The sequence below is a fragment of the Nicotiana attenuata genome, chromosome 2 (genome assembly GCF_001879085.1).
Source record: "Nicotiana attenuata strain UT chromosome 2, NIATTr2, whole genome shotgun sequence".
Lineage (NCBI taxonomy): Eukaryota > Viridiplantae > Streptophyta > Magnoliopsida > Solanales > Solanaceae > Nicotiana > Nicotiana attenuata.
Window position 1 is genome coordinate 6,849,309 of NC_031990.1, and position 25,600 is coordinate 6,874,908.

General features: G+C 39.0%; 1 protein-coding gene across 5 annotated transcripts in view; it reads left to right on the forward strand.

Moving 5' to 3' along the window:
- LOC109243790 (DNA ligase 6-like) overlaps window positions 9,759-25,600 on the forward strand; it is a 17,528-nt gene continuing 1,686 nt past the window's right edge. The window contains exons 1-18 of one of the 5 annotated variants that reach the window (XM_019410781.1): window positions 9,759-12,206; window positions 12,351-12,468; window positions 12,923-13,004; window positions 15,463-15,565; window positions 15,694-15,790; window positions 16,698-16,800; window positions 17,715-17,834; window positions 18,181-18,228; window positions 18,633-18,730; window positions 18,846-18,911; window positions 20,861-21,020; window positions 22,031-22,138; window positions 22,634-22,683; window positions 24,109-24,143; window positions 24,245-24,306; window positions 24,410-24,571; window positions 24,646-24,734; window positions 25,260-25,359. In XM_019410781.1, coding sequence (XP_019266326.1) covers window positions 9,848-12,206; window positions 12,351-12,468; window positions 12,923-13,004; window positions 15,463-15,565; window positions 15,694-15,790; window positions 16,698-16,800; window positions 17,715-17,834; window positions 18,181-18,228; window positions 18,633-18,730; window positions 18,846-18,911; window positions 20,861-21,020; window positions 22,031-22,138; window positions 22,634-22,683; window positions 24,109-24,143; window positions 24,245-24,306; window positions 24,410-24,571; window positions 24,646-24,734; window positions 25,260-25,359 — 3,960 coding nt within the window. In that variant the 5' untranslated portion in view covers window positions 9,759-9,847. Of the gene's footprint in view, window positions 12,207-12,350; window positions 12,469-12,922; window positions 13,005-15,462; window positions 15,566-15,693; window positions 15,791-16,697; window positions 16,801-17,714; window positions 17,835-18,180; window positions 18,229-18,632; window positions 18,731-18,845; window positions 18,912-20,860; window positions 21,021-22,030; window positions 22,139-22,633; window positions 22,684-24,108; window positions 24,166-24,244; window positions 24,307-24,409; window positions 24,572-24,645; window positions 24,735-25,259; window positions 25,360-25,600 lie in introns of those variants that run through there. The other 4 variants (XM_019410789.1, XM_019410794.1, XM_019410805.1 and 1 more) reach the window with 4 other exon arrangements.

Genomic DNA, 25,600 nt, shown 5'->3' on the forward strand with positions numbered 1-25,600 from the left:
TGGCTCTAGGTACCCTGCCTATATCTATCCCACCGTACTGTATGGCTCCGAAAGAGTTGAAGGAGTTGAAAGAGCAGCTTGAGGAGTTGTTAGCAAAGGGGTTCGTCAGACCAAGTGTATCACCTTGGGGTGCCCCAGTGCTATTCGTGAAGAAGAAAGATGGGACTATCCGGATGTGCATTGATTACTGCCAGTTGAACAAAGTCACCATCAAGAACAAATACCCGTTGCCGCGTATTAATGATTTGTTTGACCAGTTGCAGGGTGCTAGGGTGTTCTCTAAGATCGACTTGAGATCAGGGTATTATCAGTTGAATATTCGGGACTCGGATGTTCCGAAGATTGCTTTCCGTACTAGATATGGCCATTATGAGTTTCTGGTGATGTCCTTCGGCTTGACTAATGCCCCAATGGTGTTTATGGATTTGATGAACAAGGTGTTCAGGCCTTATATTGATTCATTCTTCATTGTCTTCATTGATGACATCTTGATCGACTCACGTAGCATGGAGGAGCACGAGCAACATTTGAGAGTGGTGCTTCAAACCTTGTGGGAACATAAGCTGTATGCTACGTTATCCAAGCATTAGTTTTGACTAGAGTCTGTGGCATTCCACTGGCATGTTGTATCAGGCGAGGGTATTAAGGTGGATCCCAAGAAGATTGAGGCAGTTCAGAGTCGGCCTCATCCTACTTTGGCGACTGAGATAAGGAGTTTCCTGGGGTTAGCAGAGTATTATCGCCGGTTTGTGGAAAGGTTTCATCTATTGCAGCACCTTTGACTAGATTGACCCAGAAGGGTGCCCCATTCCATTGGTCCGATGATTGTGAGGCGAGCTTTCTGATGCTCAAGACAGCTTTGACTACAACACCGGTTCTAGTGTTGCCTTCCTGTTCGGGGATGCATACGATTTATTGCAACGCTTCACGCATTGGTTTGGGTTGTGTACTAATGCAGGAAGGGCGAGTTATTTCATATGCTTCACGTGAGCTAAAGATCCATGAGAAAAACTACCCTGTGCACGATCTAGAGTTAGCGGCGATTGTCATGCTCTTAAGATTTGGAGGCATTATCTTTATGGGGTGTCATGTGAGGTCTACATTGATCATCATAGCTTGCAGCATTTGTTCAAGCAAAGGGATCTCAATTTGAGGCAGCACAGATGGCTTGAGTTACTAAGGATTATGACATCACCATTCTTTATCATCCGGGCAAGGCGAACGTAGTCACGGAGGCCTTGAGAAGGAAGGCAGAGAGTATGGGTAGCTTGGCATTCATTTCAGCAGAGAAGAGGCCACTAGCTTTGGACATTCAGTCCTTGGCTAACAGACTTATGAAGTTGGACATTTCAGAGCCCAGCCGAGTTCTTGCATGTGTGGTTGCTCAGTCTTCACTATTGGAGCAGATCAAGGCTCGACAGTTTGATGATCAGCACTTGATGGTCCTTAGAGAGACGGTACTACAGGGTGGTGCCAAGGAGGTTTCTATTGGCGAGGATGGTGTTCTGCGACTCCAGGGTCGTCTATGTGTTCCTAATGTCGATGGCTTGAGAGGAAGGATTCTAGAGGAGGCACACAGTTCTCGATATTCCATTCAACCAGGTGGTACTAAGATGTATCATGACATGAGGCAGCATTATTGGTAGCGGCGGATAAAGAAAGACATAGTTGAGTATGTATCTAGGTGCCTAAATTGCCAGCAGGTTAAGTAAGAGCAGTAGTGGCCAGGTGGTCTACTCCAGCAAATGACTATACTGGAGCGGAAGTGGGAGAGCATTACTATGGACTTCATAGTTGGGTTGCTGCGGACCTTGTGGAAGTTTGATGCAGTTTGGGTCAGTGTCGACAGGTTGACCAAGTCGGCACAGTTCATTCCGGTTGTGACTACATATACTTCAGAGAGGTTGGCCCAGATTTATATTTAGGAGATAGTTCGGTTGCACGTGTGCCTGTTTCCATCATATCAGATAGAGGCCCTTAATTTACTTCACATTTCTTGAGTATAGAGTGAGTTGAGGACTCGTGTAGAGCTCAGCATAGCATTTCATCCATAGATCGACGGGCAGTCGGAGCGGACAATTCAAATCCTGGAGGAAATGCTCAGAGCATGTGTGATTGACTTTGGAGGACAGTGTGATCGATTCTTACCTTTGGCCGATTTTACTTATTACAACAGTTATCAGTCGAGCATCGAGATGGATCCATTTGAGGCTTTATATGGTCAGCGATGTCGTTCTCCCATCGGGTGGTTTGAGCCCCGCTAGGCTAAGTTATATGGTACTGATTTGGTAAAAGATGCCTTGGAAAAGGTAAAGTTGATCCAGGAGCGACTTCGCACAACATAGTCCAGACAAAAGAGTTACGCGGATCAGAAGGCGCGTGATGTATCATTTATGGTAGGCGAGGAGGTTCTCTTGAAAGTATCGCTGATGAAGGTTATTATGAGATTCGGGAAGAAGGGCAAGTTGAGCCCCAGGTTTATAGTCCATATGAAGTGTTCAGGCGAGTTGGGGAGGTTGCTTATGAGCTTGCTTTACCTCCCATCCTATCAGGAGTTCATCCGGTTTTTCACGTGTCTATGCTCCGGAGGTACCACGCCGACTTGTCACATGTGTTAGACTTCACCACTATTCAGTTAGATGAGAGCCTGGGTTATGAGGAGGAGCCAGTTGCCATTGTTGCTAGACAGGATCGCCAGTTGAGATCCAAGAGGATTTCCACGGTAAAGGTTCAGTGGAGGGGCCAACTAGTCGAGGAGGCGACCTGGGAGTCCGAGGAGGACATACGGAGTAGATATCCACACTTATTCAGTACTTCAAGTATGAATATAAACCCGTTCAAGGACGAACGTTTGTTTATGAGGAGAATGTAACGACCCAACCGGTCGTTTTGCTTTCTAGAACCCCGTTCCCCTAAATAAGACTTCCCATACATGTTTTTACTGATTTATGACTTGCGGGGATGGTTGGTTCGGGATTGGAAGGGTTCGGGTTGAAATCGGAACACTTGGTTCTTTAAGTTGGCCTTAAAAGGCCTAGTTTGACTTCGGTCAACATTTTGAGTAAACGACCTCGAAATCGGGATTTGATGGTTCCAATAGGTTTGTATGATAATTTCGGACTTGGGCGTATGTTCGGATCGGGTTTTGGAGGACCCGGAAGCGTTTTGGCGTATAATAGTGAAAGTTGGTTCTTTGAAGATTTCAGAAGTTCTTTAAATTTGGTTCGGAACGGGTTTTGATGATATGGAGGTCCAAAAGGAATTTTGAGATCGGGTTCCGTAATGTCATTTAAGACTTGCACACAAAATTTGGTGTCATTCGGAGTTGTCTAAGTATGATTCGGCGCGTTCGGAGCGATTAGGAAACTTGAAGTTCAAAGTTTGATTCAATTTGGTTATGGGGTGTGATTCTGGGTTTCGTTGTTGATTTTCCCGTTTCGAGAGTTCGAGAAGGCCCGTATTATGTTTTTGGACTTGTTGGTGCCTTTAGACGGGGTCCCGAGTGGCTCGGGTGAGTTTCGGACCCCTTGGAGCAAAGTGTGAAAAACCAGAAAATCCTAGTTCTGGTTTCCTTCTTCGCGAATGCGGAGGGACCCTCGCGTTCGCGTATAAGGAATTGGGACCCTCGCGTTCGCATTCGCGAAGTTCTGGGGCCGGTGACCTTCACGTTGGCGTGAGGCAACTCGTGTTAGCGTAGAGGAGCCTGGGCTGGGCCGGGCCGTTGATTTGTTCTTCGCGTTCGCGAAGCAGCCCTCGCGTTCACGAAGGGTAGGCCAAGCTTCCTCCGCATTCGCGTTCGCGATGTAATGCCTCAGGGGGCCTGAGCCGTTTTCCTTCATGAACGGGAAACCCCTTTCGCGTTTGCGATGAAGGAGGCAGCTGGGCAGTGAGTTTTAAAAACGAGACTTGAGCATTTTTGGGGTCATTTATTCCACTCTTGAGCGATTTGAGAGCTCTTAAGGAGGGGATTTCGACCTAGCTTTGTAAGGTAAGTAATTTCTACCTAATGTGAGTTTAATACATAGTTTATGGTTAGATTATAACATGTAAATTAGCGAAAATTATGGGTTAAGATGAAAATTTAGGTTTTTGATAAAAAATGGATTTTACCACGAAAATCATTATGGAACTTAGTAAAAATCATATATTTATGTTCCTAAGGTTATGGGTAACAATTTTCTTCGAAAATTTTCGGAATCCGGGCACGTGGGCCCGGGGATGAATTTTAGGAATCTCGCATTTAGAGTTGGATAATCACTTTAATTGTTGGGATATGAACTTTTAAACATATATTGATTAGTTTTCACACTATTTAAATAGTTTTGGATTGTTCAGCACCGAATTGAGGGTTTGAGCATAATCTTGGACCGGAAAGTAGGCCTTGAGACGACGTAAGTCATTTTTCTAACCTTGAAAGAGGGAATCTAGCCCATAGGTAAACATAATTAATATGTGTTGTTGTTTGTGGGGGCTACGTACGCACGAATTGACGAGAGTCCGTACATAGTTACTATTCCTGTTTATGTCCGGGTAGTTTTAGGTTTACACCATGCTATGTAGACACCGTTATCTGATTATATTTGTTAATTGCATCGAATGGAACTAAGTTGAGGATTTTAAGATTTCAAAAGCTTCAAGTTGAATTTCTGTATTTTGAAAAGAATCGAGAAAGGTTATGATTTATTGATAAATTTAACCGCGTCGTAAGTATATTTTGCGAGCGGGGTGACTCTTTCCACTACTCTCATGGGAGCGGGTCATTCGCCTCAGCAAGTTAATAGATGCATCTATGGTTCATGCCGTTCGTCCTTCGGCAGTGCACATTTTATATTTATGTTGGATCAGGCCGTACGTCCTCGGCAGAATTCGTGCTTAATAATAGAGCTGGAAGCCCCCTTTATATATGATATTAATTCATTGTTTGGGAGATTATTTGTTTCAAAAGAAGGAAATGATGTGGTTCTTAAATATGGTGAAAGGATGGTTCAGTTATTTTTTATTCCGAGTTTTATTGTCATCTCTATATATGTCACGACCCAAAATCCCTCCGATGGAATCGTGATAGCACCTAGTCTCTAAAACTAGGTAAGCCTAACATTAACAGAAATCACGACAATATTTAATAACTTTGAACAATTTCAAAATAGAAATCTCTTTACAATTTACAATCCCAAAACCGGTAGTGCAAATCATAAGCCTTTCTAGGAGTAGTTATACGTAATGAATACATTACTGTTCTAGAACAAAAGGAAACAATGGATATAAATACAATAGAAGGTGACTCCGAGGCCTGCGAATGCAGCAACAGGTTTACCTTGAGTCTCCACAGCAATGATCCGCACAGCCACTAACAATCGAATACCTGGATCTGTACAAAAATGTACAGAAGTGTAGAATGAGCACACCACAGTGGTGCCCAGTAAGTATCAAAACTAACCTCGGTGGAGTAGTGACGAGGAACATTCAAGACACCTACTGGTCTAATAACCTGAATAGGAGATGATATAAAGCTAACAAAGATAGGGATATCAAAGTAATGCTAATAGCAGGAAGAATTCAAATTACTAAACAGTAGTGACGATAAGGGGAAAACACGAATGGTAACGACAAATAACCAAGTAATTAAACGATAACATAGTTGGGATACAGGTAAGTGTAAATGTGCTCAAGTAGGGAAAACGATGTCAACTCACCCAAACAAATTTTTTCTAATACACGATCCCAATAATTCCATCTCTTGTAATCTCATACAATAAACCATAATTTCCAACCCTTTAACACACACGACACCTTGTGCCCACATCTTTCCATCTCACTTTGCACGGCGAAATCCACGTGCTACTCGGTACATAATACCCATGTTAATTCCTAATTAAGATGTTCAAGAGATTCCATTTATTTATCATAAAGTAAATTTGCAGTTTCTAGACCAAAAAGGAAATCAACAAGAAAGATGAGCTTTGTTTTAGAAATCATTTGAGAGAAGAAAATAACATTTTCAAATAAAATTCAACAACGAATAGCTACTGCATTTAATATAGAATTTATTAAGTTAAAACATAATAACAATTCCTTTTTGAGTGAAATGAAAACCTCAGACAAGTTAAGAAGATTAAGCTGGGGAAGTAGTTGAAATAAAATATAATTATTTTTAGAAATAGTAGATGCTTAAAATATACGGCGAGTTCTAACTTAAAGTCACACAAGGTAGCATGATATTAGTTCTTTCATTTTAAATCACTATATTTCTAACAACTCAGCAGGCAGGAGGTAATGACTCAACGTAGTAAGTTCGCTTTGAAAATCAATTCACCAGAATAATAGTATTAGGAAAAGAGCTCAGGAAATGACCGCAAGACAATAAGTCAATGACAATAACTCGATCGTCAAAACTCAGTGAAAAACTAGAAATACATATTATCAAAGTCTCACACGAAGGAACTAAAGCCAATACAGTAAGACAAGGGATACCAAAATACAAGATATGTTGCGTCGCACAACCCGATCCCACCATATAATATCAATATCATAAGTCACCCTTATTCCACCATATCAATTCACCCTTATACACCTGTTGCGGCATGCAACCCGATCCCACCGAACAATGTCAATATCATAACAATAAACGTAATATGTTGCGGCACGCAACCCGATCCCTCCATATAATATCAATATCGTAATTCACCCTTATTCCACCATAATAATCCACCCTTATTTCTCCTGTTGCGGCGTGCAACCCGATCCCATTATACAATAACAATATCACAATACAAATATCCTCCCTTATTCCACCACCTCCCTTATTTCACCTATTGTAGCGTGCAACCCGATCCCCCGTACAATAATTTAAATCAACAACAATAATCCAACAACTACGTTACAAGAGTTTCTATAACCAAGAGTATGAGTACACAACAACAAGGGAACCACGTAAAAATCAAAGGAATACAACAACCTTTACTAAACAACAAGACATGTACGGCACGCGATAACTACGCAGGTAATCACAACAACTTGGACACGTAGCAGATAAGCACGTAGTCATGGAAGAACTCAATCATTAAGAGGTAACAAGACAATAATGCAGGAAATGACTACAACCAAGAAATATAAGGGCCAAAGAACAAATAAGAGGTAAATAAGGGCTAACGACATCATATAGAGCATGTAAGAGTAGTCTAACAACGAAATACCACATGTTATGACAATTTAATCAAAAGCATGGCAAGAGACTAGACAATCTAAACCGGTTAATACCACATATAGGCTGTGAAATCACTTGTCACCTTGCGTACACGGCTTTCACATAACAAGGTAACACAATTAACTCAATTCCTAAGGGGTGGTTTCCCCCACACAAAGTTAGACAAGATATGTACCTCAATTCGGCCAACTCATTACTCAATTTAGCTTTTCCTTTACCAACTCAACATCGCTTGGATCAATCTATCCAAAGACGACTTAAATACATCAAACAATGCAAGAGAAAACAATTTCAATTAATAAAGCTATGATCCTTATACAATTTGCAAAAAGTCAACTCCCGGGGCCCGCACCTCGGAACCCGAAAAAATTTACAAAACCCGAACACCCATTCCGATACGAGTTCAACCATACAAAAAATTATCAAGTTCCGATACCAATTCGTCCATCAAATCATCATTTTTTATTTTTGAAAGATTTTAGAATTTTCCCCAAATTTTCCTTTAGAGTCTCATGAATTTGATGTTAAATCTAAGAAATAATCACAAAATATAGTTGAAAATGGATTAGAGACACTTACCCAATGATTTGATATGAAAATCCTCTCACAAAATCGCCCACTCTCGGACCTAGGGTTCAAAACATGATAAAATGAAGCTAAGATTCGGAACGCCCAGCTTTTAGCAGGCTGCAGATGTCGCAATTGCAACACTGAGTTCGCAACTGCGAACTCACAAAAGCGAAGAATCCTTCGCTTTCACGACCCAAATTTCCCCTCCGTTGGGTTTCGTGATGACACCTAGTCTTAGGGACTAGGTAAGCCTAACATTAAATAAAAACAATAACAATATTTAATTAACATCTAATAAATTGGAAATTGGAATCTCTTTAAACTTTACAACCCCAAAACTGGTAGTACAAGGCGTAAGCTCTACAGAGTTTGCTACAACTGCTAAATACAACTGTTGGAAATAAGTAAGAACATTGTGCATACAAAATATGAAGGTGACTCCGAAGCCTGCGAACGTAGCAACAGGTTTACCTTGAGTCTCCACGTAGCGATCCGCACAGCTACTAACCAGCAAGAAATACCTGGATCTGCACAAAAATGTGCAGAAAAGTAGCATGAGCACACCACATCGTTGCCCAGTAAGTATCAAGACTAACCTCGGTGAAGTAGTGACGAGGAACTGTCAAAACACCTACTGGTCTAATAATTTGTACAAGTATAAGTATAGGAACAACATAACATAATGTCTATATAAAGGTTACGCGATATGGCTAACAATACAACAATTACAATAAGGAAGGAAAACAGTAAGTAACAACGGAAACACCATAATAATGACATAGAAGCGCGAGCGGAAATGCAACCCAAATCCTAAATCACAAATACAGTAAAGACAAGTAATAACTCAAACTATGACAGTTTTCACATCAGGTCATAGCCACCAAACTCCATGAAGTACCGAACCTCAGTCAAACTTACAGCTCACGGGTCCCAATACCTGAACCCTAACACTTGACATCCTGTGCCCTCATCACACCTCATGATCATGCTGACAACTCACTTGCTAAATAGAGCCACTCTCACATGTATGACAGGCAACCGAGGGTGTACATCTATACCCAATAATATCAGGAGAGCTTCTTATCCAATAGGAGTGTTTAACTACGTGTATGCTTGTGCAAGTGTTCTAACATAGATCATACCAGCTAAGAGCATAAGGAAAAGAACGGACATCACGTAAGACGTTCTCTCACAACTTTCACGAGGTAAAGCTCATACAGGTAAGCGTACCATGACACAATATCAACAACACGAATGCCCCCAGGCCATCATAAATCATCACAATCAATCCCTGACATAGCCCACCTTGTCTCGCCACGTGTGCAATAATAATATAGCAAGTGCCCGCCTTGTTTCGCCACACGTGCATCATAATGGTCCCACCTTGTCTCGCCACATGCGCAACCCACATAATATATATATATATATATATATATATATATATATATATAGCGTCTTTTAAAAAGACGCTATACTTAAATGGCCAAACGGACGTTAAGGTGTACCGTCTTTTAAAAAGATGCTATATATAGTTTGGTCATTATGTTTTTGTTTGGTTCCGGACTCTTGATTGTGTTACCGAGATTGCACATAGAGAGATAACAACTTTACTCTTTTTTGTCCTTGATTCTCAATCTTAGAAGGTGATGTCAACTAAAACATAATATACCAAGAATGTTCAATGGTACTAAATTCAAATTTTGAATGGTACAACAATTGATAAAAATGAACTACGAGGGAGAACATGAAAATGTAGCCTAGAACTGTTCAAGCAAGTCAATGGTAACATTAATCAATACCTAGCGACAACATGCAAAGTTCTTTACTAGCTGTGTAAATTGTAAGCACAAGCTGTTGTCCATAACTCAGGCGCATAGCAAAACTATCAGGGGTTAATGTTTAATTTTCCAAAGAAAGAGGACCAGATTACCAAATCGCAAAACAACGAGAGAAGTCCGACAGAAGCCTGTAGTTCTGGCGCCAATCCAACCGCCTCGAAACATAAAAAGCAGCGCTCAAGTCCTCTTTCGAGTCGTTTAATTTCCACTGTAATCATCGGTTTCACCGGCGGCCATGTCATCCGAAGCCGGAACCCTAACCCTTGACTCTACCACTCTCTACCCAACCGCTCTCAACTCCCTCCCCGGCCAATCTTCCTCACATTCAAATCCACCACCCCTCCCTCTTCCCCCTATCCCTCCCTCAGTCCCTCAACCGAAACTGATTCCAAAAACTCGCTTTATCATCGACGGTTTCAAATATGCCGGCGATTTCTCAGTTTCATACTTCCTCTCTCATTTCCACTCCGATCACTATACTGGCCTTTCCCCTAATTGGTCCAAAGGTATCATCTTTTGCTCCTCCATAACCGCTAACCTTCTCATCCAAGTCCTCAATGTTCCCGCGCAATTTGTAGTGTCTTTACCGCTTTCCGAAGCCGTTTTAATAGACGGCTCCGAGGTATTTCTCAGCGATGCCAATCATTGTCCTGGTGCTGTGCAATTTTTATTTAAAATTCCAGTTAATTATGGCAAATTTGAGCGGTATATTCACACAGGTGATTTTCGTTATTGTGACAAAATGAAATTAGAGCCCGTTTTAAATGCATTTATTGGTGCTGATGCTGTATTTTTAGATACAACTTACTGTAATCCGAAATTTATATTCCCTAGTCAAGATGAGTCAATTGATTATATAGTTGGTGTTATAGAGAAATATGGAGCTGAGAATGAGGGCTCATTGAAAAATATATTGTTTCTTATTGCTACTTATGTTATTGGGAAGGAGAAGATTTTAGTGGAGGTTGCACGGAGATGTAAGAGAAAGATCCACGTTGATGGCAGGAAGATAGCAGTTTTGAAGGTATTAGGTCATGGGGAGGATGGGGTGTTTACTACCTTTGAATCTGAAACTGATGTTCATGTTGTTGGGTGGAATGTGTTGGGTGAGACTTGGCCATATTTCAGACCCAATTTTGTGAAAATGAACGAGATCATGAATGAGAAAGGGTATTCTAAGGTGGTTGGTTTTGTCCCAACCGGCTGGACTTATGAAGTGAAGCGAAGTAAATTTTCAGTGAGGAAGAAAGATTCCTTTGAGATACATCTTGTTCCATATAGTGAACATTCTAATTACGATGAGCTTAGACAATATGTAAAGTTTCTGAAACCAAAGCGCGTCATACCAACAGTAGGCATAGATGTTGAGAAGCTGGATAGCAAACATGCTAATGCCATGCAGAAGCATTTTGCTGGCTTGGTTGATGAGATGGCCATTAAGCAAGAATTTCTGATGGGTTTTCATCCTTGTGTCCAAGGGGAGGAAGATATGGATGCAAAAGAATCTCCTCATGCTTCAGTTAGTATCACCAATCAAGAAAACACAGGCGAATCTGCTCATGCTTTAGTCAGTATCACCAAGCAAGAAAATGAGGATACTTCATTGGATTCTAAGATCTGCAATAATGGTGATAGGGAGGATATTATCCATTCATTTCCTCAAGGAGAACCTGAGTTGCAAGGTTTAGAAAAAATAAGTGAAGGTGATGTGGAAGAAGATCTGAAAGAACTTAAAGACTGTTTACCCATTTGGGTCACTAAAGACCAGATGTTGGATTTACTTAGTATTTCGGGGAAAAATATTGTTGATGCAGTCACTAACTTCTATGAACATGAAACCGAATACCGCGAACGGGTCACTGTCAGTAATTCTCCTACCTCTTCCTTTGAGCCAAACTCACTAAATGGGTCTGCATTGCCTTTTAAACCAAAAGGAGATGAATATATGCTGTCTCCCAAACCATGGGTTGGTAAAAGCCCGCAGCAGGGTGAAACAACTGCATCAAATAAAACCTTTAAACTGCCCAACATGAACCGTTCCAGTTGCAAAACTATTACTCCGGGTAAAAGGAAGAGAAGTGCTGAAAACAAGTCGCTTAAAAAAGCAAGAGGAAATGTAAGTATGGAACCTGGTGGATCGAAGCAGTGTACTATAACAAAGTTCTTCAGTAAAATGGCTCCTCCATCTGCAACTACTAGTAGAAATTCCCACGATGATAACAGTATGCTACTAAGTGCCTCCGTTGAGTCTTATATAGAGGAAGCTGATCGGTTTATTCAGATCGTGAATAGGGATGAGTCATTAAGAAGTTATGCTGCCACAGTACTAGCAAAGACTAAAGGAGACATAAGTATGGCACTTGATATTTATTTTTCAGAACACAAAGATGTTGGAGAAACTAATGGATGCGGGATTTCTGAAAGCAGCAAAGTGGTGCAACCTGCTAAAGAGGTTTTCCCTTCTTCCAAAGATGAGAAGTTGCCCAAAAAATTAGGAGATGACCCGGATTTGTCCTTGTCTGGAATTCCCTTAGCAAATACTGCTGTAAATTATGTATCACTTCCACCTGAGAAATATTCTCCTTTGGAACATGGTTGGTGTCTTGTAATTACCATTTCTGATGTAATTATTTGGATATATTCAAGCATAAATTCCAACTTTGTTATCCAAGTAAAATCTGTTCACCAGTAAAATATTACTTTTTTTCCTTTCTTTTTTCTTTCATTCTATTCCCCAGCTAGCTGGAGCAAGGGGCAGGCTGCTCCATACCTACATATTTCACGGACTTTTGAATTGGTAGAGGAAGAAAAAGGCAAGATAAGAGCAACATCAATGTTATGCAATATGTTTCGGAGGTTTGTTGCCTACTACTCTTTAACCCTTAAGGCGTCATTTTCTTTTCAAGGGTTCTAAGATAGTCGGGTTATACTGAGGGACATTTGTTAAGGGTTTAAGCATGGGATGTTCTTATAGATTTTATTATGCATTGGGTTTATTGGATTACAAGCTGGGTTCTTGCTTTGATTGGGTTTCAATACTATCCTTATCCTCAAAATTAACAAGCTCAAAACCAAAAAAAGACAGTGTTCCCTTTTTTTATGGGAGCAGGGTAGTGGGATGAATGAGAGGTAAAATGGTAGTTTATGCTAATTGGGAGAATCGAATCCCGCTGCTCCACACCAATAAATAATACAATTTCACGAGTCTACAGACTTAGGAGTAGCATGGATTCAAATTCTTCATCCACCCACCCTCTAATCTCGAAGAAAGTATGGCTGTATTGGTTGATCAGTTACTGCTCATTCACAGCTTGCTGGCATTGTCTCCTGAGGATGTGCTTCCTGCAGTGTACTTGTGCACAAACAAGATAGCTCCTGACCATGAAAATATGGTTAGTCTAATACCATAATTGTCTATAAGATTTTGCCTCTTGGTTAGTGGTTGAGTTCTAACACTGGATGCATTTTTCTTCTTATTGTTTTTAAGTGCCATTTATTTCGATTTTCACTAATGCCCAGGAGTGTGTATTCGTTGACTACTTTGACATAATTACCTCAAGTTTTGGCCCATGGTTTTATATTTTCATATGTTAACATTGCTTTAAGTTTCTTCTTCCATTGCAATTCCTTTTTTTCTTTGTCCTTTTGGGTAAGCAAAGTGATATACATTGATGTTTGAATTCCACTAAAAGGTATTTGTGGAATTCAGTTACACATGTAAGTCCATGATTTCCATTGTATCATCTAGTCCATCTACAGCTTTTCAGTGACACCAAAGGTGTAATTTTATAAAATATTCTCAGTTTGTAAAAGATAAAGATAGAAAGCTATCCTCAAGAACAGTGTTATCAAAGGCGAAAAGCGCAAACAAGCTCTAAGGTTTGTTGGCGCTTGAATCGCAAAGCGCAAATAACGCGTGGGCTTTAATGAAGAAAGGCGCAAATGGAGAAAAACTATAAACATTTATGTGTAGTCCAAGACTAATATCCATAAGCATGAATACCAAATGTATGGAAAAGAAATTGAAGAAAATTTACGATAAAGTGAAATATCAATTGTTTAGTGTCGCCTCTTCCGGATACGCTAGTTAGTAAGGAAAAGTATGCGTTAGAGCCTTGATGACAACACTTGGAGCGCCCGTTAAGCGAGGCAAAGTGCTCAACATGTTTTGAGCCTCGCTTCAGGGCTTAAGTGCGTTTTAAGCGCGCCTTTGATGACACTGCTCAAGACGCCTATTGTTCCTTTCTATCTAAGTTGTCCAAGTACGTAAAGTGAAATGTTTGCATACGATCTCTATTTAAGCTTGTTCTAGAAGTGGCATTTGGGTCACATAATGGATTCATGATTCATTATTACCACCTTTGAAAGGAAAAAGTTGGTAAAAATATACAAGGTATTACTTGTATATGTTGTAATGGCATTTCTAGACACAAAAGGGATGATTTGGAATTAGACCCCAAAAATAAAATAAACTAAATGAAAGGCCGTCACCTTTTCTTTTGATAATTCAAATATTCTTCATTAGTATCCTTTTTTTTTTATAACCCTAGTGTTTAGGTCAGGATGCACACACCTTCACTAATACCAGGTGGATATTGCTAAAAGTCTATACACAATATGTTGTTAGCTTAACTCTAGTCATCTACCAAGCTATCCCAATGACAAAAGGCTGGTTACTTTAACTAGGTTTCTTATTTTAGACCAAGAAAGGATATATAAGAATATATCAACTAAGGATCCTATTATGGAAATTGCAAATTAGAGCATTGTTGAAATTAAATTCACATATTAAAAAGCAATTTAGAGCAAAATGGGCTAAAAAGACAGATTGTTTTGGGTTGCAAGATGGACAGTGAAGGGGTTGGGAATTGGAGGAGAGGAGCCAAGATTGAGCTAGGAAAGTTGAGTTGAGGAATGGAAGTATGACGGTAGGTCAAGAGAAGTTGGTGGCAAAGAGGGAGAGCGGAGTGTGGGGATGAGGGAAGGGGCAGGACCTGGTTGTTGGAAGTGGGGAATGTAGTAACCAGAAGGTTAAAGGAAGGGGAAAGGTGAGTGAAGGGGGCTAAGGCAATGGGAGAGGTGGAGTGTCCGGAGGTTCGAGAAAGGAGAGAGAAGTGACTCAGCGTGGATTCAGTTAGTTGGATTGACCCATTTAAAGATTGCAGGCAACTTTTTCATTTTATTGTTTGCCCTATATTTTTCTGTAAATACTTTCGCATTGGAGATTAGAAGTTTAAATTAATTGCAATTTGGATGAGATCACTAGCTTTTAACTGTTCTATAAAAGTAATGACTATAAGGGAGGTCCTTCTAGTGACATTAAACTAAATGTTGGTCTAATGCATATCTCAAAGTGCAGGGAATTTCAATTGTGTTTCATGAAGCAAAGGGGAGTCTAAATGATTCGCCCTAGTAATAAATAAATGGGTTTTCTCCTTTATAATGTTGTTCTACAGACATTCTTCACATTATACATTGAAGAAGACTTTCCTGCCATAGCTACCCAATCTTACTGAAAATTGAAAAAGACCCATCCTTATAATTGAGAATGCATAAGCTAACAACAGCTGTTACAAAATGCCAGGGCCTTTCACAATGTCACATCTGTTCAGTAGCTTCTTGCTTTCGTGCTGGGCAGCAGATGGTAGAGATTAGGTGTGACAATAACAACCATATTTGTTAGTGTTATGCTCATATATGGTTTGTCGCAATTTACAAATTTCTTTTCTATTTTGTGATTAAATTCTTTTTATATATGTGCATGATTTGATACATCATTACTTCTATTTTATTTGCTATTATTTGAAATTCGAAGAGTATCATCTCAACTGTGATCTTATCATGCTCCAGGAATTGAATATTGGGGGCAGTACTGTTATAGCAGCACTAGAGGAGGCATGCGGGACAAAGAGATCGAAAGTACGAGAACTATATAACAGCCTAGGTGATCTTGGTAGGAGCATTTGTCATTCTAGGTTTCTGGAGAATGGATAGCCTGTGTTTTGTCTTTTCTCCTCTCTTTGGTTGGTGGATGTTTTTTGTTGCAGGGTTGAACTTTATTGACTGTTTGTTTGGGATTAGGTGATGTTGCTCAACTTTGCCGACAAACACAATCGTTACTTGCTCCTCCAGTGGCACTTTCAATTAGGGGTGTATACTCTATTCTTAGAAGGATAAGGTATGATTTTGACTCCTTTTGGTATGCAATAGTTGTTGCTGATCGTTTGAATGAGATCATGTAGTCTTTTCAGTATTCAAATAGGTTCTCTTTAGTCTTTATTGGGTTTTTTGACTCCTAGACCAGAACCATGCCTTCCTCCCTTAGTCCACTGTATTCCTGCATCATTTTTTTTCTTTTTCTGTCATGCACATCCTTTTCGTGAATATCAGACTATGTTTTCCTTCTTATATGACAAGGTTCAATCTGTACTTTTTTGTATCCTTTCTCATTCTGTCTAAAGATGAAAGATAATAGTGTTGCAAAAATGTTAGTAAATGGATGCTATCCACGGTAACATAGCTAGTTATTTGGTTCTGATGATCTTCTTGCGGACTTCTTTTTTATTGTTCTGGATGGAGCGTAAAGTTGATGACCTTTGTATATTCAGAAGTATACCAGCTTTTGCGATCTGTATCACAATTTCATTGTAACGTGGGGAGTTGTCTACCCACTTAGGAGGATTATTTTGCGCTTTTTGATAAGCTTACTTCATTATACCTTTAGCTTTTCTTACAATTGTCTTGGTTTTGATTTTGCGTAATGTGTGTTTTTATATCGAGAGGCCCCCCCCCCCCCCCCCAAACCCAAAAAAAAAAAAAAAAAATACCCACACGTGTATGTACATATGTATTTATAATCATTAATCAGATGATAAATGGGGGCAAACCTGGATTCGTGCATTTTTAATGTTTTGGTTTTACTTGAAAATATACTGCTAGGATAGTTTATCTTGAACTTATTTTGTTGAAAAGTATCAAAAAGTTCAGTTCAACTCTGTAATGCATTTTGCCATTCCTTTTTTATTTCTTATGGTTTCTGTATGCTTTCGATGACAAAATGATAATTGCTATATACAATATATCAGTTTACAGGCAGGTAGTGGGAGTGGCGTCCGAAAGAAAAGCCTCATTGTCAATCTCATGTGTTCATGTAGGGAGAAGGAGATGAAGTTTCTTGTCAGAACTTTGGTATGATTCACAGTTTCAGTCTTCAAAGAATAAAAAGCCCTTATGTGGTATTGTAGGCTCATAAATGTGTAAAAGAACTGATAATTGCACTTTTGTAGTTGTATGGATCCCCGCACATCTCATCTAAAACAGCGTAACTTTCTATGTTCATTTTTTATTTCCTCCAAACCAGCAGGCTCCAGATTTTTTCACAATAACTTGGTCTTGTTGGCAAACTCAACCTAATAGAATATTATAATCACCAGAGAACTTTGAAGTCTACACGATATTCATCTCAAATCTATATTTGATGCAGTAGTTTTCCTTTCCTGATTGTAAAACATGGGTTAATACTCTTTTTTTTTTTTTTTTTTAACATATCTAGAGTTGGAAGTATGCTACTTTCTTACTTACGAAACAACAATTTTTGTTCTTTCACTTAATGTGACTGTTAAGAATTAGTACTAACTTGATGCTCGAAAAAAAAAGAATTAGTACTAATTGCTTTCACTCTCGTAATATACAAGCCCTTGGATTGTCCTTTACTTGGATGAAAAAGTAGAAAAAGGAATTAATATAGTGACAATTCTACTTCGTCACCGTAATAATTAGTAAATAGGATTACCCAAGGTTATATAGCATCAAGTTATTCAAAAATTAAGAATATTAAAGAATTTTCTGCTATTCACAGCTCTTGATTGGTCTTGTTTGCAATTTTGGCTTTAGGAAAGCGTGTTAGTTTTGTTCAGTTGACATGGTGTCGAACCAATCCCTTGAGGACACTTTAATCTAAATAAAGGCCTAAACAAGCTCTTTTTCCTGTTTCTGCCAATATCAAATTACATTATATGTTGATTTGTTGTGAAAGATGTTGTGTAGCAAGATATCTTGCTTTCTTCTAACTGTTTCACCTCTTCTTACTTTTTCTGCTGTAGGTTAGGAATTTGCGGATTGGAGCCATGATGAGAACTGTTCTTCCTGCATTAGCTCAAGCTATTGTCTTCAATTCTGTTCTTTATGATGGACCAGTCGAAAACATGAAAGAGAATCTGCAGGTTTGTTCATAGGAGGTTGACAGGGTGGAGATAGTAATCTGTATTTAATTTCATTCCATATGGAGGGTCATTCTTCTTGAATGTTTCATCTGAGTCCCATGCTTTTGTTTTGGTGGACTACACTCAAAGATGATACTCCTTTGTGGAGATGAGTAAGAGTTGCTGGCATTTGATGTTTGGTGTTCTGATCTGCCTTTTTGTTGATTGAAGTGGGGAAATTCTCTTGATAGCTTGAATTTATGTTTCTATCGTCCATATCTGCTGCTTTTTTCCCTTTTTCTGAACTCATTGATATTGCCTTAATGGTTTTCCTACTAACTACTATTCTTTATTTCGTTGACGTTAGCGACTTTCAGCAGAAGTAGTTGAAGCATATAACATCCTTCCCAGCTTGGTAAGCGTTATTCTTCAAGTCTAATGGTTTTATTACAAGATTGATATTAGGTTCTAAGTTTTCATGCACTTAGAAGTTGTTAGTCGTTTGTGTGTGCATCTTTTGTGATTCTACTTTATGTTAATCATTGACTGGGTCGTATGTTAATTTTACTTCCATTTCACTCAACTGTTTCCAAGTGCTTACAAAAAAAGGGAACAACTACTACTATGTTTTATTTATATTTTTTCTTCGGTGAGCTAAATGTGCCATTTTAAAATAGTGAAGCATCTCAATTTATTCAAGATATAAATAAATAGTCACGTATTTCCTTCTGCAAGAGGCTAGCAATGTTTGAGTATGATTTGCCTAGAATTATCTAATTTTTATTGTCTCTAATTAATTTAGTGATCTGTTTTGACCAGGATGTACTTGTTCCTTCTTTGATGGAAAAGGGGATTGCGTTTTCCTCAAATACGTTGTCAATGGATCCCGGCATACCCATCAAACCAATGCTTGCAAAGTACAGATAAATGTGTACTTGTGTTTATGATGCACTTTTTGTAGTACGATTCGTCCTACTGTTTCTTTCACAATGGACCATCTCTTATACTTCCTCAATTTTTCGCTGATGATAGAATTACTAATGGCGCCCCTCAAGTGCTGAAGCTCTTCCAGAACAAAGCCTTTACATGCGAGTACAAGTAACTGCTCGAAACTTTCTTATCCACCAGTATTCTGGCAATTGTAGCTAATTGTTTCATTTGTTTGCTGATCCATCAATGTAATGAAATGGTCTTTGTGGGATAATGAAATTACTAGGGCAGCCCGGTGCACTAAGCTCCCGTTATGCGCGGGGTCCGGGGAAGGGCCGGACCACATGGGTCTATTGTAAGCAGCCTTACCCTGCATTTCTGTAAGAGGCTGTTTCCACGGCTCGAACCCGTGACCTCCTGGTCACATGGCAGCAACTTTACCAATTACGCCAAGGCTCCCCTTCAAAGGGATAATGAAATTACTACTCTGAAGAAACTGGTAGGGACACAGATTAATTCAAAAGTGAAGCATCTCCATAGGGTTTTTGTCGGACTGGCATATTTCTAGTAAATATTCTAAAATTATGTTCCTTCACGGATCTTTGTGCTTTATTAGCGTCACACCACAATGCTCCAAACTGCATTTTTTATCTTCGTGAAATTGAGAATACTAGGGCACCTATCTCCCCTTCCCAACCTCCCACCCCAAAAAAGTAGAAATAAAAAAAAAGTAAAAAAAGAATGAGGAAAAGAAATTGTGATAGCTAATATTCTTTTACCTTCTGTATTTTAGCTGATTGCAAGTAGCACTGGGTTCATATTCGTTTAATAACTTTTTTACCACATACAATTTTAAAACTATTTGATCTTTTCTCTATATCTTTAGTTCTAACAAGTCATAGTTCAAGAAGATGCTGTGTCTTTTTAAACTTTAGGGAGAGTGAATTGCAGGGTTATTTGGAGTTCACATACTTGTTGTTGAGTTCCTCAGTTATATCATTTGAGTACTAGTATCAAAGAGTTTAGGAGTCCTATTCTTATTTATTTTAATTTTTTATTTGGTATGGTCGACTTTTCTTCTTATTTCATAGTTGTTTTTTATCTAGACCTGATGCTTATTCTGTCGTTTTCATGCAAGGGGAGTGATGGCAGCTATTGTAGTACCAGGTTCCTTTATTTAGTAGCCTATTATCTAGTTGGATCTAGTTAACGGCGATGCGCTCCTGGCCTTAATTGGCCGGGTCGTGCCTCCGGCTGTTACTTTGAAGAAATTAGAGTGCTCAAAAGTACAGGAGTGATGATGTTTTTTGGTGCAATATCTTCTCTTTGCTTCTATTGTTAGTGAATACTTGTTATGGTCCATTGCATGGTATGGACTTGAGTCCCACATCGATATTGCAATGTGCTGATATGGGGTTTATATAGCCTTGGGCTCTCCCACCTTAATAGCTAGCTTTTGGGGTGTGGTTCTTCCGGGGTGTACCAATGGTATCAGAGCCACCCATCGCCCTCCGTGCCCACCGTGCCAGGGATGGTGACGCCGGTATTGCAGTGTTCGCCCGGGGGTAGAAAAGTCTAGCGCACAGCCGTCGGTCCGACGGATGCGGAGCGTGGTGGTTTGTTATGGTCCAAGGTATGGGACTTGAGTCCCACATCGATATTGCAATGTGCTGATGTGGGGTTTATATAGCCTTGGGCTCCCCCACCTTAATAGCTAGCTTTTGGGGTGTGGTTTTCCCTGGGTTGTACCAATACTTGAATGCCTGAATTATGCTGAAAATTTTCGCTTTACCTGGACTTACCAATCATTTCTAATACCAATGGTATCTTGCGGTTTCTTGGATTTCCAACCAAATAATTATGCTTTCTGAAAAAATGAATGAGTTGACATCTGAAGAGAAAGATTCTGAAACAACGTTTTAGTGATGCTGAAATATAGCCTGTAGATCGGAAACAGCCTCTCTACCCCCAGAGTAGGGGTAAGGTCTGCGTACACACTACCCTCCCCAGACCCCACTGGTGGGAGTATACTGGGTTGTTGTTGTTGAAATATAGCCGGTAGATATTGCTATTTTTTAACATACTCATATCTTAAAGTACTGATATCTATTTTGCAGATATGATGGTCAGCGAGCTCAAATTCATAAATTAGCTGATGGTTCGGTCCGTGTATTTTCACGGAATGGGGATGAAACAACATCTAGGTTCCCTGATTTGGTAAACATAATTACAGAATCATGTGGTCCCAGAGGAGCGACATTCATAGTGGATGCAGAGGTATTTCTTATATGGAATTCTACTTTAAGTAGCACGAGACAGATTCGACAAAAGCCACGTTAAATTAAAAACTTTGGGTGTTATATTGCTAGTAAAGCATCCAAACAGCTCAATACCAAGTAAGCATATATAAAGCACAGCAAATTTTTTGTGGATATGCAGTTGAAAAAGATGATTATAATAGAGCAGCTAAAGAAGAAAATATGCCAGCAGAACGGGTAAAAGCAATGAATCAGCAAGGTGACAGAGTGGAAGAATTTAAGAAAAAAACACGTCTGGTTCTAACCCTACCATGGAAAAAATTTGGTATTTAAGTCAACTGGAGCCAGGCCAGAAGCACACAGGGAATATATCAAAAAAAGCTCTGTGGAAAAAAAATAAAATCACAGGGAATATATCCAATAAAAAAATTGAAAAGAAAAAGAAACATAAGAGGAAAAGAGTGATTCTGAGAGAACTGTGACGAATTCGGAGGGAATTAAAAGGTGGAACCACATTCGTTTTTTCTTTGTTAGGCCAGATTCTTCTTCTACTCCTATGTTAATTAGAATGCTAGTGGTTCTTTTGGTTCGGCCTTGTGTTTTAGGTCATTGTTGTTTGGAATACAGTAGATTGGGAAGCTTTAGTAATGTGCTAGGCTTAAGATTTTTCTTCTGAATAATCTTATTGAATACAGTAAGACCTCGTTTCTCTTGTCAAGTTTTAGATATAGGTGCTCTACAATAATTGGAAACATGTGTTTAAATCAAGGGGCAGTTGTCCATATTAAGGACACTGCTGTCCTATAATGATTGTGGGAAAAAAAATTGGTTCAACATGTGTTTGGAGTTCACCTGGCATGCATCCATGTCTGATTGTGTCCATCAGACCATCACCAAACCATGATGTTATATACTTAAATTAGGTGTCTGTGTTAAATGTATCAATAGTCGAAGTGCCATCGCAGCCGTTGGGCTGAAATTGTAATCACTAATGAACTTTTGTTATTTATGATCTCCATCTTTTTTCAGGTTGTTGCAATTGATAGAAAAAATGGTTCAAAGCTCATGTCGTTCCAAGAACTATCTTCGCGAGAGAGAGGGACCAAAGATTCCATCATCACATTAGATAAAATTAAGGTCATTGTCAATCTTCTCAATCAGGAATATCTTTAGCCTTCTGACACCCCCGTAACCATCTAATTTATCATTTGGATTTGGACCTTGTGTGTGGAAAGATGGTGGTTGACCCCCTCTCTCCATGTCCACAATGATAACAGCAGATTGGCACTGGAGCTTGTCTTTATTCATTTTTAAATCCACATGCTAAAGTAATGAGAAATGTCCCTTGTCAAAAAGTAATGAGAAATGTCTTCTTATTTTATGTTTTATTTTCATTGGAGTTTGTACCTTATTAAAAGGGCAGCCGGTGCACAAAGCATCCCGCATTCATGCAGGGTCCGGGGAAAGGCCGTACCTCAAGGGGTGTGATATTTGTACCTTATTGGTCAACCAATTTTTCTAAAATATTTATGCAGTGCCTGTGATAGACAGTCCCCGTAAAAAATGTTTTTTGTCTGTAAAAATTATATTCTGGTATCTGACGTCTCTTTCTTTTTACCATTCTTTGTGCAGGTTGAGATATGCATTTTTGTCTTCGATATGATGTTTGCAAATGGAAAACAGTAATTACTATAACCATTTCTCCAATTTTGTTGTGGATGGCCAGTTCCTGCTGTTACACATTTGTCTATCCTTAATGGTACTGGTTTCATAGTAATCATGTTTTGTGTCGGTGAGCATGCACCAGTTTTGATCTATAAATCTCATTTAATTAGTTAGGGTAGTTTGTTAATATTGTTAAGGTTTGATAGTTTGATAAATGGATTTACCTGGTGATGAGACACAAAGGTATATGATGTGTATAGGAGGTCTATAATTTATACTCCCTCTGTCCCAATATATGTTACGGTGTTTGACTAGTCATGGAATTTAACAAGGAAAGACCTCTAAAACTTGTGGTCTAAAACAAGCCCTAAAAATTTGTGTGGCTATAAATCATCATTAAGGTTAAAGTGGGAAGTTTAAATTTAATTGTTCCTAAATATAGAAAGATGTCATTCCTAAATATGTTTATGCTATTACTTGTTGCACGTGAAGAAAAATTATAGGGAAGCTTATCCAGTGCAAAGATGCCAATTCCCTTGTGAGAAATGAAACAAGGAAAATAAGATTGACATAAAAGACTTCTTGATCATTCTCCCTAGCTAATGGGTGTTTAAATAGTACATAGACCTATTTTAAACTAGGAAAGATATCAAGGTTACATAATTACATAGATATAATAGTCCCTTATCGATTCTAACGAATATACACCATAACATCCCTTTTGTCCTTTCTTTTTTGGGGAAAGATAACCCTGAAAAAAGTGATCTTATTTCAATGGGCTTTAAATTTGTTGAGAAAGATGGCAGTTAAATTCAATCCTAAAGAAAATAATATACCATAAGATTATTGGAAAGGAGGAGAGCACGAGAAGCTAGTAGAAGTGATACTATACTTCCTCTATTTGATTTTATATGACACAATTATTATTGAATGACTGAAAAGATTTTTCATTGTTACAGTGTTCAAACATGTTAAAAATATTTCAGTTTCTAAATTTTTTTTTTCTTTTGTAATATATAAATTTCATTGTGAATAGTCAAAAATTAATGACAAAAAACAGTTGAATTTGACCTCTTGCTGCGAACCATGTCATTCCTTTTGGATGGAGGGAGTAAAATATTTCTTAACTCGATCAAGAGCCTTGAAAAAAAAGGTGCATGATTGGGGTTCTCAGTTTATACATTTGGATGTTGCACTATGAGTGTAACATGTGTAACCTTAGTGTTTCTGTTTCAACTGGGTTGTGAGGTTTGAGGAGACCTTTCCATGTGCTCCTCCTTTCAAAATTTGGCTGATCATGCAGTCTGAGGCTTTTATGGTTAGATAGAGCTATTCCACATTAATTTGGGTCTTGCTGATTCTTGTTGCTCTCTTTTAATATTTCATTTGAGACGTTCACATCCTTTTTTGGATTCTATAACTGTAGAATTCTTTGTCTACAGATTGTTGCATCTGCCACTCCGTCAAAGGCGAAAATGTATGCATCTTTATTTCTTCCTGTAAGTGTAGAAGTTTAGTACTTAATAGATATTGTAAAACCATCCTCTTAATTTTTGAAATTTGCTGTGTGAAAATCAGACCTGAAGGATTTATTTGGTGACGGCAAAGTGGGTTATTTCGAGTATGCGACAGAAATGACTGTAAGTTTCTTCTTGGTGCATAATTTTGTTTTGTTGGTTAGTACGTAACATGAGCATTCTGTTGCCAGCTATTCAGTAATTTACCTAACCTATCTTTCTTCAGGTAGAGTCTGATGATGCTTGTGCGGATAACGAAGCCACATTGGCTAGGATGAACAGCTTTCTTGATGATGCGCTACGTTCTTCTTGTGAAGGAATCATGGTGAAATCCCTTGATATAGATGCTGGGTACACACCATCAAAGCGCACTGATGCATGGTTAAAGGTGTCGCCTCGAAGAATGATATATTGCATTAGCAAGATTAGAGATCTAGTCCTAATCCTGGGACTTGTCTGCAGGTCAAGAGAGACTACGTGGAAGGACTAAGTGATTCCTTGGACTTGGTTCCGATTGGTGCTTGGTATGGGAATGGAAGGAAAGCGGGATGGTATTGATCAACTTTTCTTTTCTTTTCTTTTTGTTTTTCTTATGCGGACAGTTAAGGCATCAAACTGCAAATTCGCACGAATTTGAGCATCTTTCACCCGGAAATCTGTTTTAGGTTCTGAGATAGCCTAGCAGGAATACCTTTCTAAGTATGTACCATGCGGAAAGTTAAGGAGTAAACTGCAAATTCCCATGGATGGAGCATTTCTTCACCCAGAAATCTTATTTAAGGTTTTGAGATAGCTTAGCGGGAATGTCTACTCTAAAGATGATTGTGCTATACAAACTTTGCTGGCGTTACCAATAAAGTGGGAGCATATGCTGCTACTGTATGTCATTTTGACAGTTCAGTGCTACAAACATCTGAGTTGTTTCCTAATGTTTATATGTTATGCATATATTGTTTGAGCACGTAAGAGAACGTCCCCCTTCCCCTCTTGGTTCTTTTATGACCGCTGATAAATTGCATTGGATTCTTTTGCATGAATGCTTTCATGTGATTAATGCGTTACTTTTTAAATTACAGGTATAGTCCTTTCCTTATGGCCTGCTACAACCCTGACACTGAGGAATTCCAGAGTGTCTGCCGGGTCATGTCTGGGTTTTCTGATTCATTCTACATAGAGGCAAGTTCAGTAACGATATAACTTGATTACTATGTCCTACATCTTATAGTCTTGGACTTGTAGATACTAGTATTGGCATCGTGGTGAACAAACTCTCATGTGATTAATTTTGATCTGTATCAGAAAGATTGTCTTTTGATATCTGCCCCCCCCCCGTCCCTCCCTACCCCCCCCCCCCCGACCCCCCAAAAAAAACGTAAAAACCTGTTTTAGATAACATGAATTCTAGGCCATGCCCTTC